This window comes from Schistocerca piceifrons, chromosome 10 (assembly GCF_021461385.2).
Source record: "Schistocerca piceifrons isolate TAMUIC-IGC-003096 chromosome 10, iqSchPice1.1, whole genome shotgun sequence".
NCBI lineage: Eukaryota > Metazoa > Arthropoda > Insecta > Orthoptera > Acrididae > Schistocerca > Schistocerca piceifrons.
Window position 1 is genome coordinate 35,992,153 of NC_060147.1, and position 18,349 is coordinate 36,010,501.

The 18,349-nt window shown below is 44.5% G+C and overlaps 1 protein-coding gene across 1 annotated transcript in view; it reads left to right on the top strand.

Moving 5' to 3' along the window:
- The first annotated feature begins 6,835 nt into the window (after nucleotides 1-6,835).
- Nucleotides 6,836-18,349, top strand: part of LOC124718664 (sonic hedgehog protein-like) — an 84,096-nt gene continuing 72,582 nt past the window's right edge. The window contains exon 1 of the mRNA XM_047244291.1: nucleotides 6,836-6,932. Within this exon, the coding sequence (XP_047100247.1) occupies nucleotides 6,836-6,932 (97 nt within the window). The remainder of the gene's footprint in view (nucleotides 6,933-18,349) is intronic.

Consider the following 18,349-nt stretch of genomic DNA (forward strand, 5'->3'; position numbering starts at 1 on the left):
CGACTATAACACCACGTTCAAACTCACTTAAATCCTGATAACTTAACGTTGTAGCATCAGTAACCTATCTAACAACTGCGCCAGACACTTGTTATCTTACATAGCCATGGCCGACCGCAGCACCGTATTCTACGTGTTTACATATCTCTGTATTTTAGTACGCATGCCTATACATGTTTCCTTGGTATTTTATTGTATTATCAAGTTGCAACCCCAAGAATTCAAAACTGTCAACGTCTTATATCTACACGCCGCAGAAAGTGGTTACATTAATGTGTGTTTCGTGCACACTTTGGATGGAACCACCTCGCAAGTTCCGAACTCCATATTATTAGGTTTTAGAATTTTAATTTACAGTGAATTGGCTAAAAACCAATAATTACTCTTGATGTAGATTTCATTACCAGCTGTTCTAAAAACTATGTTTGATTCACCATTTATCACATTTTTTATCATATACAAACCAGACTTTTTGCATCTGCAAATAATGTTGTCGAAATGTCAATGGTTTAAAGTCCTCCGCCGCATTTTACTGGCTGTATGTGAAGGCTAATCTGAGGATTATTGTGGAGGATTTTGATGCGGTTTTCTCTAGAGATAGACTGACACTCGTGGAACACTTGTGTTTATCACTACATATTATAAATAAGTAATCTAAATATACATACGTGGTGCTACCCGAGGAAGCCGGGATGGGGCTCTAGTATATACTAAAATAAGTAAGTGTCGAAGACGCAACCTTCCGGGGCATTAGATTTGATTAGGTTCCATTCGGACCTTTACAGACAACAAAATTGTCGTCGCGGCTATGATGTTATGTGAGGGAGCAAGTGAAACAATTTTACGATGTTGGAATAGTAAGAAAGAGTGATACGCAGGCTGATATAATGTATGAGCATCGGTGGCGATTATGTGCGAATGTAAATGAATGTAGGATGGACGTTGGTAGACCTGGAACTGCTTCGTTAGGTTGTGGTGCGTGCCTGGCCAGTTGGTCACTAAGACTATGAGGATCCGGATTTGAATCCTGGACTGTTACACACCTTTCACCTGTCCATTCATAAACAAAGGAGTGTTTAAATCGGATGTCAAATTAGATAATAGGAAAATCTACCACATCAGAATTTTTTTGTGGTTTGTATTTTCACATATCACACGCCTGACACGCCGTCTGACTCAAGTTCTCCGTGATATTTGCTTTTGATTTACCTCACTTTAATTTTCTCCATTTATCGTTACTGCTGACACATATTCTCCGTGTCGCTTGAATGAGCTGGCATCGAAAGAGAAAAAAAGCTCTTGTTACAAGGAATTCGAATGGAAGCTAAAATCCCCAATCCGGACCATCCTATTCACGTTGCTCATTTTTAAACAGTCTCGAAGTACCGGTAATAAGAATAATGCGCTAGCGTTAAAAGACAGTTTTAAGCCGTGCGAAAGTCAGATCTTAAATTCCCAGATTTCAGTTTCCCGTGCATAATTCAAGAGAAAGAAATATATTTGGTGTCCTTTAATAAAAGGCCAATTTCGTGTCTCTTATCTCCTGAGAATTGAAAGAGAATCTACTGTCAACTTTTTTGTTGCCGTGAATCGCCATTTTTAAGGATATTAATCACAGTTTTGGCAAGAAGCTATAGGACGAAAATAGATGAACTCTTTCATTGGCAGAATGCTATCGAATGTTGAGTTTATTTTCTACCTTACAACTGTAAAAGAGCTAAAACTTACGGACGCTCACAGAGACATGAGTGTTTCCGAATAGGGTTCCTCTCCCAACCGAGCATTGGTATCACCGATGTTTGTAAAGGACTCATCACTTGCCTGTGTTCAGCCAATTTTGGCCTCAAACAATGTGAACCGTTCTCTTTCAGCAGGTTCTAGTTATGGCAAGTTTTGCAATATATGATTTCGAATGGCGGCATTCTTTTTGCTTCAAAATGGTTCAAATGGGTCTAAGCACTATGGGACATCTGAGGTCATCAGTCCCCTAGACTTGGAACTACTTAAACCTAACTAACCTAAGGACGTCACACACATCCGTGCCCGAGGCAGGATTCGAACCTTCGGCCGTAGCAGCAGCGCGGTTCCGGACTGAAACACCTAGAACCGCTCGGCCGCAGCGGCCGGCATTCTTTTTGCTCGAAATACTCTCAAGTAACGAAGGAGAAATTAGTTTCATTAAAGCAGCTGTGATATTTATAATAACTGTAAATGTGATAATAGATATATTCTTCAGCTGTAACAGAACCACAGCAACATATCCACAGTTGTGAAATGAGACAGATTAGGAAGATCATTCTTACCAACTAGAAACGACATTTTGCAGTAATCTCAGTGAGATGATCTCGTTGCTGGTCTCCCATTTCCAACCATCTCATAGTAATTGAGGTGAGCTAAACCAGTAATTAGTCTTCTCCGTGGACCGAGATACAGCTTCTGTAATTTTACGAGTGAAAATAGATGGAACATAAATTAACTGCCAGTGAGAACTATCACCTGTTCAATAAAACTTCTTTCACTGCCTTAATTTTCTACTAGATACAAATAATAAAAGCAGTTGGGTGATCCAGTGTTTGCAGCAGGGTGTGTTACCTACTTTCTAAAATCTGTATCTCCCTCTATCGTACTATACAGGAGCTGTTGGAGAATGGGAGAAAAGTTCCCAAGGTGCGAGTGTTGTATGATTGGAAAGATCAATAGTACACTAAGAAAACGTGGGTAGAGGTTATTGTCATTTATTTACCTGCCCTGATTGATGACACAGGTGTCTAAATCCAAGTGCTTGCCTCATTTGGCGACTCAAAATTAAATTTAAATTCATTGGAGGTATTCATTAGCGGTTAGGAGTTAGTGAATTATATGGATGTGTGGCGTCGTGTCCGAAAGAACACTACACCACGCATTCATATAATTGATTCGTCTCAGTGGGCAACGAATCCCTCTTCTTCAGAGCGGATGCATCATCACATCTGACCTCCTGCAGGAATCTCAGAGTAGCGAGTATGGAGACATGAATAGGGACTGCAGATAGGCGGTGCTAGGTTCGAGTGAGGGTCGGTCGAGAGAGTCTGTGCAGTTGTGATAAATGCTGTGTTTGGCTGGCGCTGCGGTTATCACACGTACCTGGTAAGCAAGAGATACCAGGTTCGAATCCCGGTCTGGCACACATTTTCAGTCTTCGTCAATGATTCCGTGTAAAGTCTCGGAGCAGCTGACACCAACAGTCCCTTTCCTTTCTCCCCACCCCATCTTCAATTTACATACCGTAAGTGACTTCCGTAGAAATACAGGAACACGCGACGCAGTATTGACCCTACGACTTATCTTAGAAGATAGATTAAGGAAAGGCAAACCTACGTTTCTAGCATTTGTAGACTTAGAGAAAGCTTTTGACAATGTTGACTGGAATACTCTCTTTCAAATTCTGAAGGTGGTAGGCGTAAAATACAGGGAGCGAAAGGCTATTTATAATTTGCAGAAACCAGTTTGCAGTTACAAGAATAGAGGGGCATGAACGGGAAGCAGTGGTTGGGAAGAGAGTGAGACAGAGTTATAGCCTCTCCCCCATTGTTATTCAATCTGTATATTGAGCAAGCAGTAAAGGAAACAAAAGAAAAATTCGGTGTAGGTTTTAAAATCCATGGAGAAGAAATAAAAAATTTGATGTTCGCCGATGACATTGTAATTCAGTCAGAGACAGCAAAGGAAAGAGCAGCTGAACGGAATGGACAGTGTCTTGAAAGGAGGATATAAGATGAACACCAACAAAAACAAAACGAGGATAATGGAATGTAGTCGAGTTAACTCGGGTGATGCTGAGGGTATTAGACTAGAAAATGAGACGCTTAAAGTAATAAATGAGTTTTACTATTTGGGGAGCTAAATAACTGATGATGCTCGAAGTAGAAAGGATATAAAATGTAGACGGGCAATGGCGAGGAAAGAGGTTCTGAAGAAGAGAAATTTGTTAACATCGAGTATAGATTTAAGTGTCACGAAGTCGTTTCTGAAAGTATTTGTACGGAGTGCAGCCATGCATGGAAGTGAAACATGGACGATAAATAGTTTGGACAAGAAGAGAATAGAAGCTTTGGAAATGTGGTGCAACAGAAGAATGCTGAAGATTGGATGGGTAGATCACATACCGAAAGAGGAGGTATTGAATAGAATTGGGGAGGAGTTTATGGCGCAACTTGACTAGAAGAAAGGATCGGGTGGTAGGACATGTTCTGAGGCATCAAGGGATCACCAATTTAGTACTGAAGGGCAGCGTGGGGGGTAAAAATCGTAGAGGGAGACCAAGACATGAATACACTAAGCAGATTCAGAAGGAAGTAGTTGCAATAGGTACTGGGAGATGAAGAAGCTTGCACAGGATAGAGTAGCATGGAGAGCTGCATCAAACCAATCCTTGTACTGAAGACCACAACAACAACAACAACAACAACAACAAGTGATCCATTCACAGAACCCTTGTAGCTTCTGAAAAGTACTTCGTGGCTAATTTTACAGAGAAATTCAAGCCAACGGTAGTGTTGTGCAAAATCGTGATTCAAGCAGAAAATGTGGTGTGGGCATTCAAACCAGCAGTGTCAGAAGAAAGAGGGGGAAGATTTGGGTTCAACAACCGAATGGAGTCAGCATGAGTTTGGATTGATATGGATATGGAGGGTTTCTTTATTCCAGTTGATCATCGAGTACACAGTCAGGGTTATTGTGAATACGGCTGTATATTGATCGACTAAAATTAAAAAACCAAATATACATACAAAATGTTGTACAACTCTTGTAATTCGAAATGACAGAAACAATTAATTGACAAAGAGAAATTTCTGCATTGGCCATTACCAGCATCTTTCAAAGCTATATTATTAAATTTCTAACTGTATAACATTATCTGTACTATGTATAAGTATCTCTGAAGTAACACCAGAAGTGTGATTTGTCTGAACACACAACATATCATATCACATTCTTTTGCGGATGATATCAGGAGTCGATATAAACAAATGTGTCCGTCATTTTATTTTCAGTTCAGTTCATGAATCAGTATGGATTGTGAAAGAAAACCAAACCCCTGTCTTATAATATGTAACGGAGGGCTATTCAGGAAGTAAGGACAATGTATTGTAGCACTGTTGTTGTTGTTGTTGTTGTTGTTGTGGTCTTCAGTCCTGAGACTGGTTTGATTCAGCTCTCCATGCTACCCTATCCTGTGCAAGCTTCTTCATCTCCCAGTACTTACTGCAACCTACATCCTCCTGAATCTGCTTAGTGTATTCATCTCTTGGTCTCCCTCTACGATTTTTACCCTCCACGTTGCCCTCCAAAACTAAATTTGTGATCCCTTGATGCATCAGAACATGTCCTATTGTAGCACTATGTAACAACAAAAACTTTTAAGATCAAATGTAAAATGAAAAACCTTTCGTAAACTGTGCATCACAAAAGCCTTTTTTAGGGCACAAATGTAAAACTTGCAAGAAATCAAATCGGACGATGGTCTCAGATGCGAATCTAGAAATGGTATAATAAAACCATTTCAAGAAAAATTTTAATAAACATTTTTGGAGCAGTGATCAAAAATTTTTTAAATTTTTCTTTCAATAATTCAGTCTTGGTCACACCATGTATGCTTCAAGAACATAGGTGACCGCTTTTGGTAATATTACCTGACTATCATGAGACCCCTGGCAACCTTTGAAGATGGCAGTTGGAGCACTGTTCTCAGCTGCTGTGATGTCAGCTGGTCATTTCATGAAAAATTGTAGCTGGTTGCGGTATTTCCTACAGTCTAATGGTTATAAGCTCCCCTCCCCCCCCTCTCTCTCTCTTGTCTATCTGCCTGCTACTCTACAACTGTTACACAGAAGTGGCTACTTTAACTGCTGTAATTGTCTCCACATCACTGTACTTGGAACATAAAAAAGGCCTTCAAACACCCATTACCACAACGCAGGTCGTCAAAGGTGCCGTGTTAGTCGCCGAGGAAACATCGTGCCGTACCCGCACCTACAGAGGCAGGGAATCTGTGAATCTCTTTTTCAGCACCTCCGACAGGAGAGACGATAAACGGCGCTCAGTTTGCCGCTGTTACGAGGACAATACCTCTGTCGGTGTTTTCTTGTCGCGCGTGTTTCTGTGAACAGCAGTGCGGCTACTCCGCGCCCGGTCACGTATTCTTCACGACATTAGTGAACAACAATGTCGGCAATGTACACCGAGAGAGGGAAAAAAAAGGAGGAGCGAGTTGGCCTCCAGTGTGAGACGGGACGTGACAAGTTGCGGCGGCCCCAGAACTGGTCCCGGAGGAACACCGCGGCAGCGGCAGCGACAGCAGCGCACCTCGCGGCACGCCGCCGCACCACGGCATTCCGGCGGCGCCCGGCAAGAACCTGCGGTATAAATCACGCCCGCTACTGTGCTGAGGTGTTCTCCTTGGACGTCGCGAGCTCAGCCCTCGTTTTTGGGGACCGCGGCGACATTAATTATCAGCGGCGACCATTCTTCTTATTCTCGTCTGCTCGCAAAAGCACGTGCGTGCGAGAGGCCCCGCGAGACGCCAGATTGCCCTCGTCCTCCACTCATTTTATTTATTTATTTTTTTCCCGAGCAGCCATTTCTTGTAGGACACGGCGACGACGACTCCGAGGCCCGAGATCTCTCCTCCGGTCTGCGGTCCGGCCAGGAATTCCGACGCCGGATGGGATCAAGGAGATCCGAGCGTTGCGCGGACAATAGTGGGTGGCCGTGGGCCGGCCGAGGAGGAGCCGAAGAGTGGGTGGGGAAGACGGAAGAAAGGCGGAGGAAAAGAGGCGGGGGCAGGGGGTGATTAATGAGGCGGCCGGCGCAGCCACACATCACGCCGCGAGATCCAGATCAGTGCTGCAGCAGCCGCCGCCGCATCCGAGACTACCGGCTGGCTTCGGCTCGTTAGCAAGCCGCGCCGGATGACTGCGGTGCCGGCCAAAAGGAACAAGCTCGTGCGCGCCCTACTGCTGGCGGCGATACTCGGTGCTCCACAGGGTTCCGTCCTAGGGCCGCTCTACATACACTAAGGAATTATCCGAATGGGACGGAAATCGGTAGATGTGATGTACAGGTGCTGACAAACAAACGATAATTTCAGAAAAATTAGATGATATATTCAAGAGAAAGAGCTTCTGAAATTGAGGAAGTCAGTAACACTTTGGTGCACTTCTGGCCCTAGCAGAAAGGTGGAAGGAGTGTATAGAGGGTCTATACAGAGGCGATGTTCTTGAGGACAATAGTATGGAAATGGAAGAGGAGGTAGATGAAGATGAAATGGGAGATATGATAATGCGTGAAGAGTTTGACAGAGCTCTGAAAAACCTAAGTCGAAACAAGGCCCCGGGAGTAGACAACATTCCATTGGAACTACTGACAACCTTGGGAGAGCCAGTCCTGACAAAACTCTACCATCTGGTCAGCAAGATGTATGAGACAGCTGAAATTCCCTCAGACTTAAAGAAGAATATAATAATCCCAATCCCAAAGAAAGCAGGTGTTGACAGGTTTGAAAATTACCGAACCATCAGTTTAATAAGTCACAGCTGCAAAATACTAACGCGAATTCTATACAGACGAATGGAAAAACTGATAGAAGCCGATCTCGAGGAAGATCAGTTTGAATTCTGTAGAAATATTGGAACACGTGAGGCAATGCTGACCCTACGGCTTATCTTAGAAGAAAGATTAAGGAAAGGCAAACCTACGTTTCTAGCATTTGTAGACTTAGAGAAAGCTTTTGACAATGTTCACTGGAATTTTCAAATTCTGAAGGTGACAGGGGTAAAATACAGGGAGCGAAAGGCTATTTACAATTTGTACAGAAAGCAGATGGCAGTTATAAGAGTCGAGCGAGGGACATGAAAGGGAAGTAGTGGTTGTGAAGGGAGTGAGCCAAGGTTGTAGCCTCTCCCTGATGCTATTCAACGTGTATATTGAGCAAGCAGTGAAGGAAACAAAAGAAAAGTTCGGAGTAGGTATGAAAATCCATGGAGAAAAAATAAAAACTTCGAGGTTCCCCGATGACATTGTAATTCTGTCAGAGACAGCAAAGGACCTGGAAGAGCAGCTGAACGGAATGGATAGTGTCTTGAAAGGAGGATATAAGATGAACATCATCAAAAGCAAAACGAGGATAATGGAATGTAGTCGAACTAAGTCGGTTGATGCTGAGGGAATTAGATTAGGAAAAGCGAAATTTAAAGTAGTAAAAGAGTTTTGCTATTTGCAGAGCAAAATAACTGATGATGGTCGAAGCAGAGAGGATATAAAGTGTAGACTAGCAATGACAAGGACACTGTTTCTGAAGAGGAGAAATTTGTTAACATCGAGTGTAGATTTAAGAGTTAGGAAGTCGTTTCTGAAAGTATTTGTATGGAGTGTAGCCATGTATGGAAGTGAAACGAGGTCGATAATTAGTTTAGACAAGAAGAGAATATAAGCTTTCGAAATGTGGTGCTACAGATAAATGCTGAAGATTAGATGGGTAGATCACATAACTAATGAGGAGGTATTGAATAGAATTGGGGAGAAGAGGAGTTTGTGGCACAACTTGACTAGAAGAAGGGATCGGCTGGTAGGACATGTTATGAGGCATCAAGGGATCACCAATTTAGTACTGGAGGGCAGAGTGGAGGGTAAAAATCGTAGAGGGAGACCAAGAGATGAATACACTAAGCAGATTCAGAAGGACGTAGGCTGCAGTAGGTACTGGGAGATGAAGAAAGCTTGCACAGGATAGAGTAGCATGGAGAACTGCATCAAACCAGTCTCAGGAATGAAGACCACAACGACAACAACAACAACAACAACTGGTTGATAGAGTTGTTGGGTGTCCTCCTGGGGATTTCGTGTAAAATCCTATCCAACTGGCGCATTAGATAGTCAAAATCCTGAGCTAGCTGGAGATCGCTGCCTATAACGCTCTGATCGTTCTCATACGGGGAGAGATCCGCCGACCTTGCTGGCTAACTTAGGGTTTGGCAAGTACGAAGGCAAGCAGTAGAAACTATAGGCGCTTGCGGACTGGCATTATCTTGCTGAAATGTAACCCCAGGATGGCTTGCCTTGAAGGGGAACAGAACGGTGTGTGAAAAACATATAGCTGTACTGGAAGGGCCGGCCGTGGTGGCCGAGAGGTTGTAGGCGCTACAGTCCGGAACCGCGCGACCGCTACGGTCGCAGGTTCGAATCCTGCCTCGGGCATGGGTGTGTGTGATGTTCTTAGGTTAGTTAGGTTTAAGTAGTTCTAAGTTCTAGGGGACTGATGACCGCAACAGTTAAGTCCCATGGTGCTCAGAGCCATTTGAACCATTTTTGGAACTGGAAGGGTAGCATGCATGACAACGAGAGGGATCGTGCCATAAAAAGAAGTGGCACCCCAAGAAACACTCCTGGTTGTCAGGCCATATAATGATCGACAGTCAGTTTGGTATCCCATTGCTGTTCAGTGCTTCTCCAGACACAGTCTGGATTCTGACTGGAATTGAATTGTCTTCAGTCATAAGTCCCGCTTCGAACTCAGCCCCGATGACCAGCAAAGATGGATATGGAGACGCTATGCCGGCCAAAAGGAACAAGCGCGTGCGCGCCTTACTGCCGATGGCGATACTCGGCGCTCCACAGGGTTCCATTCTAGGGCCGCACTACATACACTCTAGAACGACGCTACCACGAAGGAATTATGCGAATGGGACGGAAATCGGTAGGTGTGAGGTACAGGTACTGACAAGCAAGCGATAATAATTTCAGAAAAATTAGATGATATATTCAAGAGAAAGAGCTTCTGAAATTGAGGAAGTTAGTAACACTTTGGTCCACCTCTGGCCCTTATGGATGGAGTTGTTCGGCTTGACACTGGTTGATAGAGTTGATGGGTGTCCTTCTAGGGGATTTCGTATCAAATCCTATCCAACTGGAGCATTAGATCGTCAAAATCCTGAGCTACTTGGAGGACGCTGCCTATAACGCTCTGAACATCCTCGTACAGGGAGAGATCCGCCGACCTTGCTGGCCAACTTGCAGTAGATACTATAGGCGCCTGCGGACTGGCATTATCTTGCTGAAATGTAAGCTCAGGATGGCTTGCCTTGAAGGGGAAGCGAACGGAGCATGCAAAACATAGCGCTGTACTGGGAGGGTACCATGAACGACAACGAGAGGGATCCTGCCATAAAAAGAAGTGGCACCCCAAGAAACACTCCTGGTAGTCAGGCCATATAATGGTCGACAGTCAGTTTGGTATCCCACTGCTGTTCAGTGCGCCTCCAGACACAGTCTGGATTCTGACTAGAATTGAATTGTCTTCAGTCATGAGTCCCGCTTCGAACTCAGCCCCAATGACCAGCAAAGATGGATATGGGGACGCTATGCCGGCCAAAAGGAACAAGCGCGTGCCCGCCTTACTGCCGATGGCGATACTCGGCGCTCCACAGGGTTCCATTCTAGGGCCGCACTACATACACTCTAGAACGACGCTACCACGAAGGAATTATGCGAATGGGACGGAAATCGGTAGGTGTGATGTACAGGTACTGACAAACAAATGATAATAATTTCAGAAAAATTAGATGATATATTCAAGAGAAAGAGCTTCTGAAATTGAGGAAGTCAGTAACACCTCTGGCCCTTATGGATGCAGTTGTTCGGCTTGACATTGGTTGATAGAGTTGATGGATGTCCTTCTGGGGGATTTCGTGTCAAATCCTATCCAACTGGCGCATTAGATCGTCGACCTCCTGAGCTTGCCGGAGGACGCTGCCTATAACGCTCTGAACGTTCTCGTACGGGGAGAGATCCGGCGTCCTTGCTGGCCAACTTAGGGTTTGGTAAGCACGAAGGCAAGCAGTTGATACTATAGGCGCATGCGGACTGGCATTATCTTGCTGAAATGTAAGCCCAAGGTGGCTTGCCATGAATGGGAACAGAACGAGGCGTGTAAAACATACCACTGTACTGGAAGGGTGCCCTGCATGACAACGAGAGGGATCCTACTATAAAAAGAAGTGGCACCCCAAAAACCACTCCTGGTTGTCGGACCGTATAGTGGTCGACAGTCAGTTTGGTATCGCACTGCTGTTCATTGCGCCTCCAGACACGGCCTGGAATCTGACTGGAATTGATTTGTCTTCAGTCCTGCTTCATACTGAGCCCCGATGGGTTGGGTTGTTTCGGGGAGGAGACCAGACAGCGAGGTCATCGGTCTCATCGAATTAGGGAAGGACATCGGCCGTGCCCTTTCTAAGGAAACATCCTGGCATTTGCCTGGAGCGATTTAAGGAAATTACGGAAAACCTAAATCAGGATGGCCGGACGCGGGATTAACTGTCGTCCTCCCGAATGCGAGTCCAGTGTGCTAGCCATTGCGCCACCTCGCTCGGTGAGCACCGATGATCAGCAAAGATGGATATGGAGAAGCCCCAGGCAGTAATGGGATACCCACTGTCGCCTACCATGGAGCCTGACAACCTGTAGCTCTTACCTGAGGTGCATTTCGTTTCATGGCTTTGATCCCTTTGGTTGTTATCTGCAACACCCTTAAAGTGCAGCAGTATGTCGACAATGTTCTATGTCCAGTTTGTTGTCCTGCATGGCAAGTCATCCTGGGCTTACATTCCAGCAAGATAACGGCCGCTGACGCGCCGCGAGAGTTCCTAGTGCTTGTCTTCGTGCTTACGAAACCCTGCCTTGTCCGCCAAGGTCGCCGAATCTCTTTCAAGTTCAGAACCTTTAGAGAATTATGAGCAGGCTCTCCAACCATCTCGGGCTTTGGACCATCTAACGTGCCAATTAGACAGAATTTGCTACGATGTCCGTCAGGAGGACGTTGAACAACTATACCAATCAATGCCAAGCCGAATAACTGCTCGTTTAAGGGGAGCCAGAGGTGGTCAAATCCAAAACATTACGTCTTTTTTTTTTTGCTACCGAAAATTAATTGGAACATTCCTCTTTAATGTAAACTTTGAATTATTGTTCTACTCGCCCTAGAAGTGGAGTTATTACCAATATCCCCCACGCCTGCAGAGGAAATGGGCGGCCGGTGAATGCATCTAACACCCTCTCGTGACTTCCTGGCGAACTGCTTGGGATTTTCTCGGCCTGTTACGCATACAGCGCCTTATGTTACGCATACAGCGAGTGTGCAAGGGTTGGCTACATTGTTTTCTGTGACAAATATTACCCGTATTTCCTTACAGCTTACTCCTATTTTCGTCAGAATTTCGAACATCTTGCTCCATTTAATATTGTCGTACACTTTTGTTCTGGTTACGATGCCACGTTTTAGTAACCGTGTACATAAGAGGAAAAACGTAGGGAAAAGAAAATTAACACTAATACCAAGTTGCGATACTACAATGAATAAGAGCGCGGAACATCGTCTCTTTGCTGTTTACCGTTTCGAATTAGTTCAGTGTTGCGCCTGTTGTTGGTAGTATTATACTTCTTGTGTAAAGCGGGTAATATGCAGTATGTACAAGAATCAGGAGGGAACAATAAAACCAATTTTTCATGACTTAGCACAGCCAGAATTGTTACACAAATGTCTACACGGAAAGACGCAGAATCCTAATGAGAGCGTAAACAATTTGATTTGGAAAGTGATTCCTAAAAGGGTGTTTGTAAGCATAAAAGCACTGCACTTTGGCATTTATGATGCAATAGCAACCTACAACCAAGGGAACAGTGTGAAGTGTGAAGTTCTGAAGGCATTAGGATTTACAGCTGGGGTGAACACTGTGCGAGCACTAAGAAATATTGACAGAGAAAGGATAAGAGGAGCAGAAAGAAGAGAAAGGTATATGAAGTATGATGGAACAACAGGCCAGGAAAGAAGACAGAAGAGGAAGCTTTTGGAGGATGAAGAAGAAGACCCTGATAATCCATCCTATAGTGCAGGAATGTATTGAGAAACTTTGATAGCCATTTCCCGTAAATTAGAATTTTTCGAATATAAGGAACATTTTCTCAAAATCCACTCAAGTAAGAGAGATGAAATTTTTATACAGTACTCCTAGTGGTCAAACTTACATTGTAACACAGCCATTTGGCAATATGTTCAGTAGTTTCATTTCAGTTTAATTATAAAGCAATTATTTGTAAATAAATTTGGGTCATTAATAAAAAATAATCGGAAGGAAACTAGAAAAGATACTCCAAAATCCCTCTGTGATAACTGCAATACTAAACCACTCTATATGTAAATAAAATTCAAATTTTTCTATTTGGTAGTTTATTCATAAATGTTCCTCAAACTTAGTGATTTTAACATGGGCAGCATAGGCACCTCCGACTCCCCTTAAGGCCAGAAGTGGACCAACTCGTTATTGGCTTACTCAGTTTATGAAGCTTTTTCTCTTGAGTAAATCATCCACTTTTCCAGCAATTATAACTGGTTATTTGTTTATACAAGTACAACACATCTACCGATTTCCGTAACATTTGGACAGTGCCTCCGTGGTTCATCTTTTTTCTTTTTCCTGGAGTGTATTTGATCATCAGCGTTGCTGTTGTCGGTAAAGCTTTAGTTTCAGTGGCTTTCTCCTTCCGTGAAGTTCTCGTTTACTCTGCGATTTCATATTGTTTCTTCTTTGAAGTCATTACACATTCCACAGTTTCAGTGCTATCTTCCCCTTCTTCTATTTTGTACTATCTTTTGTCATATGCCGAGCGCGGTCTAGGGCGTCCAGTCACGGTTCGCGCGGCTCCCCCCCCCCCCCCCCCCGCCCCCTCGTCCTCGTCGAATGTTCGAGCCCTCCCTCGGACAAGGCTGTGTGTGTTGTCCTTAACGTAAGTTAGTTTGGTACCATAAGATCTTACCACAAATGGTTCAAATGGCTCTGAACACAATGGGACTTAACTTCTGTGGTCATCAGTCCCCTAGTACTTAGAACTACTTAAACCTAACTAACTTAAGGACATCACACACATCCACACCCGAGGCAGGATTCGAACTTGCGACCGTAGTGGTCGCGCGGTTCCAGACTGTAGCGCCTAGAACCGCTCGTCCACCCCGGCCGGCATAAATTCCCAAATTTTTGTTATATTTATATGTCATCCATCACAAACATAAATATCCCGCGGATATCTGTGATCGTGGTAAGTGGTCAGCATGTCGACAATCCCTCTGCCCCGTATTTCCAGTAGATGCTGCTGTTTATTCAAGCAGCTCCTCATTTGGCCTCGCGAAGCTGCCCTGTTCCAGATGTCCCTATCTGAGAAAAATCCAAGAGGTACCGAGTATCAATACTTAGTTCTTTTGCACTGGAGGCAGCGACAGTAACCATTCGGCTATGGAGGTTTCTGCATTATTTGTCTTCGATAATTCATTTTACAGTTTCTCTTTCAGTAACAGGCATGTTTAAGCTTACCACTGTCGGCAGTTCTTGGTGTTCCACAAGGTGCCACTCTGGGGCCCGTCTACATTTCTGAAAATAGCAATGTCTGCTGCAAGCCATTCTGAAGTATATCACTTGCTGGATGAGTATTTTGAGTGATAGAACCCAGTGCATTGTCCTGGACGGCGACTGTTCATCAGGGATACAGGTAATGCGAGGAGTGGCCAAGGATGTTTTCGAATGTGAACATCCTCCATAATACTTTTTACGACTGTTTTGTCAGTAACAGTAAATGTAACCACTATTGGTGGCAGTTGTTGATGTTCCAAAGGGCTCCATCCTTAGGCCCCTTTATGTACTAAAAATCAGTATTTCTCAAATATTTCACTGGCCTGAAGACTTTTTGAGGATGGGGCCGGCCGGTGTGGCCGAGCGGTTCTAGGCGCTTCAGTCTGGAACCGCGCGACTGCTACGGTCGCAGGTTCGAATCCTGCCTAGGGCATGGATGTGTGTGATGTTCTTAGGTTAGTTAGGTTTAAGTAGTTCTAAGTTGTAGGGGACTGATGACCTCAGATGTTAAGTCCCATACTGCTCAGAACCACTTTTTGAGGATGAGGGTCTAGAATGTTTCCCTGGAAGGGAGTGCCCTCGGAAAATCTAATAGAGCTCGAGGCACAGAAACCATGTGTCGGGTAAGGAGAACAGCAGTGCAGAACTGTGTTCGCCAGTTTCAGCCGGACGAGGAAGTGCAAAAGTGGCTGCGGTTGTTGATCCATCAGCGCCCCACCGCGTTCCACGAAAGGGGCATTGATCGTCTCTTCTCCCGGTGGGATAAATGTCTTAACGCCTGTGGTGATTACTTTTGAACGGAACCATTCCATGCTGTCGCTGTGGTGGGTGTTACGTTTTCATTTCACTGTCTCCTATTCATTTCCATGTGACATTGGACAGAACACTGGAACAACAGTTCAATGATTTCAGGCCGGAAACAGTTTGACATGGCTCCCCATTGAGGACAATTCAAGAAGGTCCGAGCATACGGAACGCGTTCCAAGATACGTGAATGACTCGAAGACTTCTTAAGTGACGGAGGCCAGTATCTTGTCGTCGACGATGAGTGTTCATCAGAAGCACGGCTATTCTCAAGAGTGTCCCAGGAAACCGTGATAGGACCGCAGTTATTTTCTACACACGTAAATGATTTGGCGGAGAGGGTGGGCAGCAACCTACAGTTGTTTGCTGATGATGCTGTGGTTTATGGGAGATACAAGATCGTTGTTGTTGTTGTGGTCTTCAGTCCTGAGACTGGTTTGATGCAGCTCTCCATGCTACTCTATCCTGTGCAAGCTTCTTCATCTCCCAGTACCTACTGCAACCTACATCCTTCCGAATCTGCTTGGTGTATTCATCTCTTGGTCTCCCTCTACAGTTTTTACCCTCCACGCTGCCTTCCAATACTAAATTGGTGATCCGTTGATGCCTCAGAACATGTCCTACCAACCGGTTCCTTCTTCTAGTCAAGTTGTACCACAAACTTCTCCCCAATCCTATTCAATACTTCCTCATTAGTTATGTGATCTACCCAACTAACCTTCAGCATTCTTCTGTAGCGCCACATTTCGAAAGCTTCTATTCTCTTCTTGTCCAAACTATTTATCGTCCATGTTTCACTTCCATACATGGCTACACTCCATACAAATACTTTCAGATGCGACTTCCTGACACTTAAATCTATACTCTATGTTAACAAATTTCTCTTCTTCAGGAACACTTTCCTTGCCATTGCCAGTCTACATTTTATATCCTCTCTACTTCGACAACAATCAGTTATTTTGCTCCCCGAATAGAAAAACTCTTTTACTACTTTAAGTCTCTCATTTCCTAATCTAATTCCCTCAGCATCACCCGATTTAATTCGACTACATTCCATTATCCTAGTTTTGCTTTTGTTGATGTTCATCTTATATCCTCCTTTCAAGACACTATCCATTCCGTTCAGCTGCTCTTCCAAGTCCTTTGCTGTCTCTGACATAATTACAATGTCATCGGCGAACCTCAAAGTTTTTATTTTTTCTCCATGGATTTTAATGCATACTCGCAATTTTTCTTTTGTTTCCTTCACTGCTTGCTCAATATAGAGATTGAATAACATCGAGGAGAGGCTACAACCCTGTCTCACTCCCTTCCCAACCACTGCTTCCCTTTCATGTCCCTCGACTCTTATAACTGCCATCTGGTTTCTGTACAAATTGTAAATAGCTTTTCGCTCCCTGTATTTTACCCCTGCCACCTTCAGAATTTGAAGAGAGTATTCCAGTCAATATTGTCAAAACCTTTCTCTAAGTCTACAAATGCTAGGAACGTAGGTTTGCCTTTAGTTAATCTAGCTTCTAAGATAAGTCGTAGGGTCAGTATTGCCTCACGTGTTCCAGTATTTCTACGGAATCCAAACTGATCTTCCCCGAGGTCGGCTTCTACCAGTTTTTCCATTCGTCTGTGAAGAATTCGCGTTAGTATTTTGCTGCCGTGACTTATTAAACTGATAGTTCGGTAATTTTCACATCTGTCAACACTTGCTTTCTTTGGGATTGTAATTATTATATTCTTCTTGAAGTCTGAGGGTATTTCACCTGTCTCATACATCTTACTCACCAGATGGTAGAGTTTTGTCAGGACTGGCTCTCCCAAGGCTGTCAGTAGTTCTAATGGAATATTGTCTACTCCTGGAGCTTTGCTTCGACTCAGATCTTTCAGTGTTCTGTCAAACTCTTCACGCAGTATCATATCTCCCTTTTCATCCTCATCTACATCCTCTTCCACCGTGGTGGCCGTGCGGTTCTAGGCGCTTCAGTCCGGAACCGCGCGATTGCTACGGTCGCAATTTCGAATCCTGCCTCGGGCATGGATGTGTGTGATGTCCTTAGATTAGTTAGGTTTAAGTAGTTCTAAGTTCTAGGGGACTGATAACCTCAGATGCTAAGTCCTATAGCGCTCAGAGCCATTTGAACCATTTTTGAAGATGTCGAAGCAGTTCAGAGGCCTGCTGCTAGATTTGTTACGGGTACGTTCGACCAACATCCGAGTGTTGTGGAAATGCTCGGTCAATTCAGGTGGAAATCTTGGAGATTTAATGGAATGAAATAATGAACGACATATTGTCCGGATGAGTGTGTGTAGATGAGAGGACATTTAAATGTGTGTGGCAGTGCCCGTACTGAGAATCACACACACGCGGTCTCCGCTAGCCGCCAGACGGCGGAGACATCAATACGCAGCGCCCGGATGACGAGTAAATGCCGGCCGTCGCCGACGCACATTACGCGTCGTGCGTTGCGGGGGAGGGCGCTAGGCTGCTCTGCGTACGTCGTCGGGGCGTGGAGCCGGAGGTTTGTTTGTGCGGCGCTATTTCTGAAAGGCGCCCGCTGTGGCCTCGTAGCCGCCGGTGTAGCCGATTCCACAGCTCTCGCTTTCACCGGACCGGGAGCCGCGTGCGTGTGAGCGTGTGTCTCTGCGAACCGGCCCGCGTAGCACGGACGCGCGGCTAGATCGCTTCCGCGGCTGAACGAACATCGCCCACGCTGTGTACACAAACACGGTATGCGAGTTGCGTGTGAAGACACGCTAACCTCAACTGAACGGCTGACCTTGAGGCGCCAGAGTAAACGATAGCGCGACAGAATACGTACACAGTTCTAATATTGACCTCTGACGCAAGGACACTTCTCAACCACTGAGCTGTGCTGTCCCAATTCCCCACCAACACGTTGTAATGGGACACCCTCCTTTCTTTATAGACATAGCCGACGCAAGGGATATTTTCGAATCCCGTATAGCTGACCATTATCTCGGCTGTTTCACTGAAAGAATTTCGTATGATTTTGTATACGATGTGCTGTACTTCAAGCTAAAATGTATAAAAAGAAATTAATTTGTAACAATCGATGTTTATTAGCACTGTTTGTATAGCTAAAATTATTCTTCTT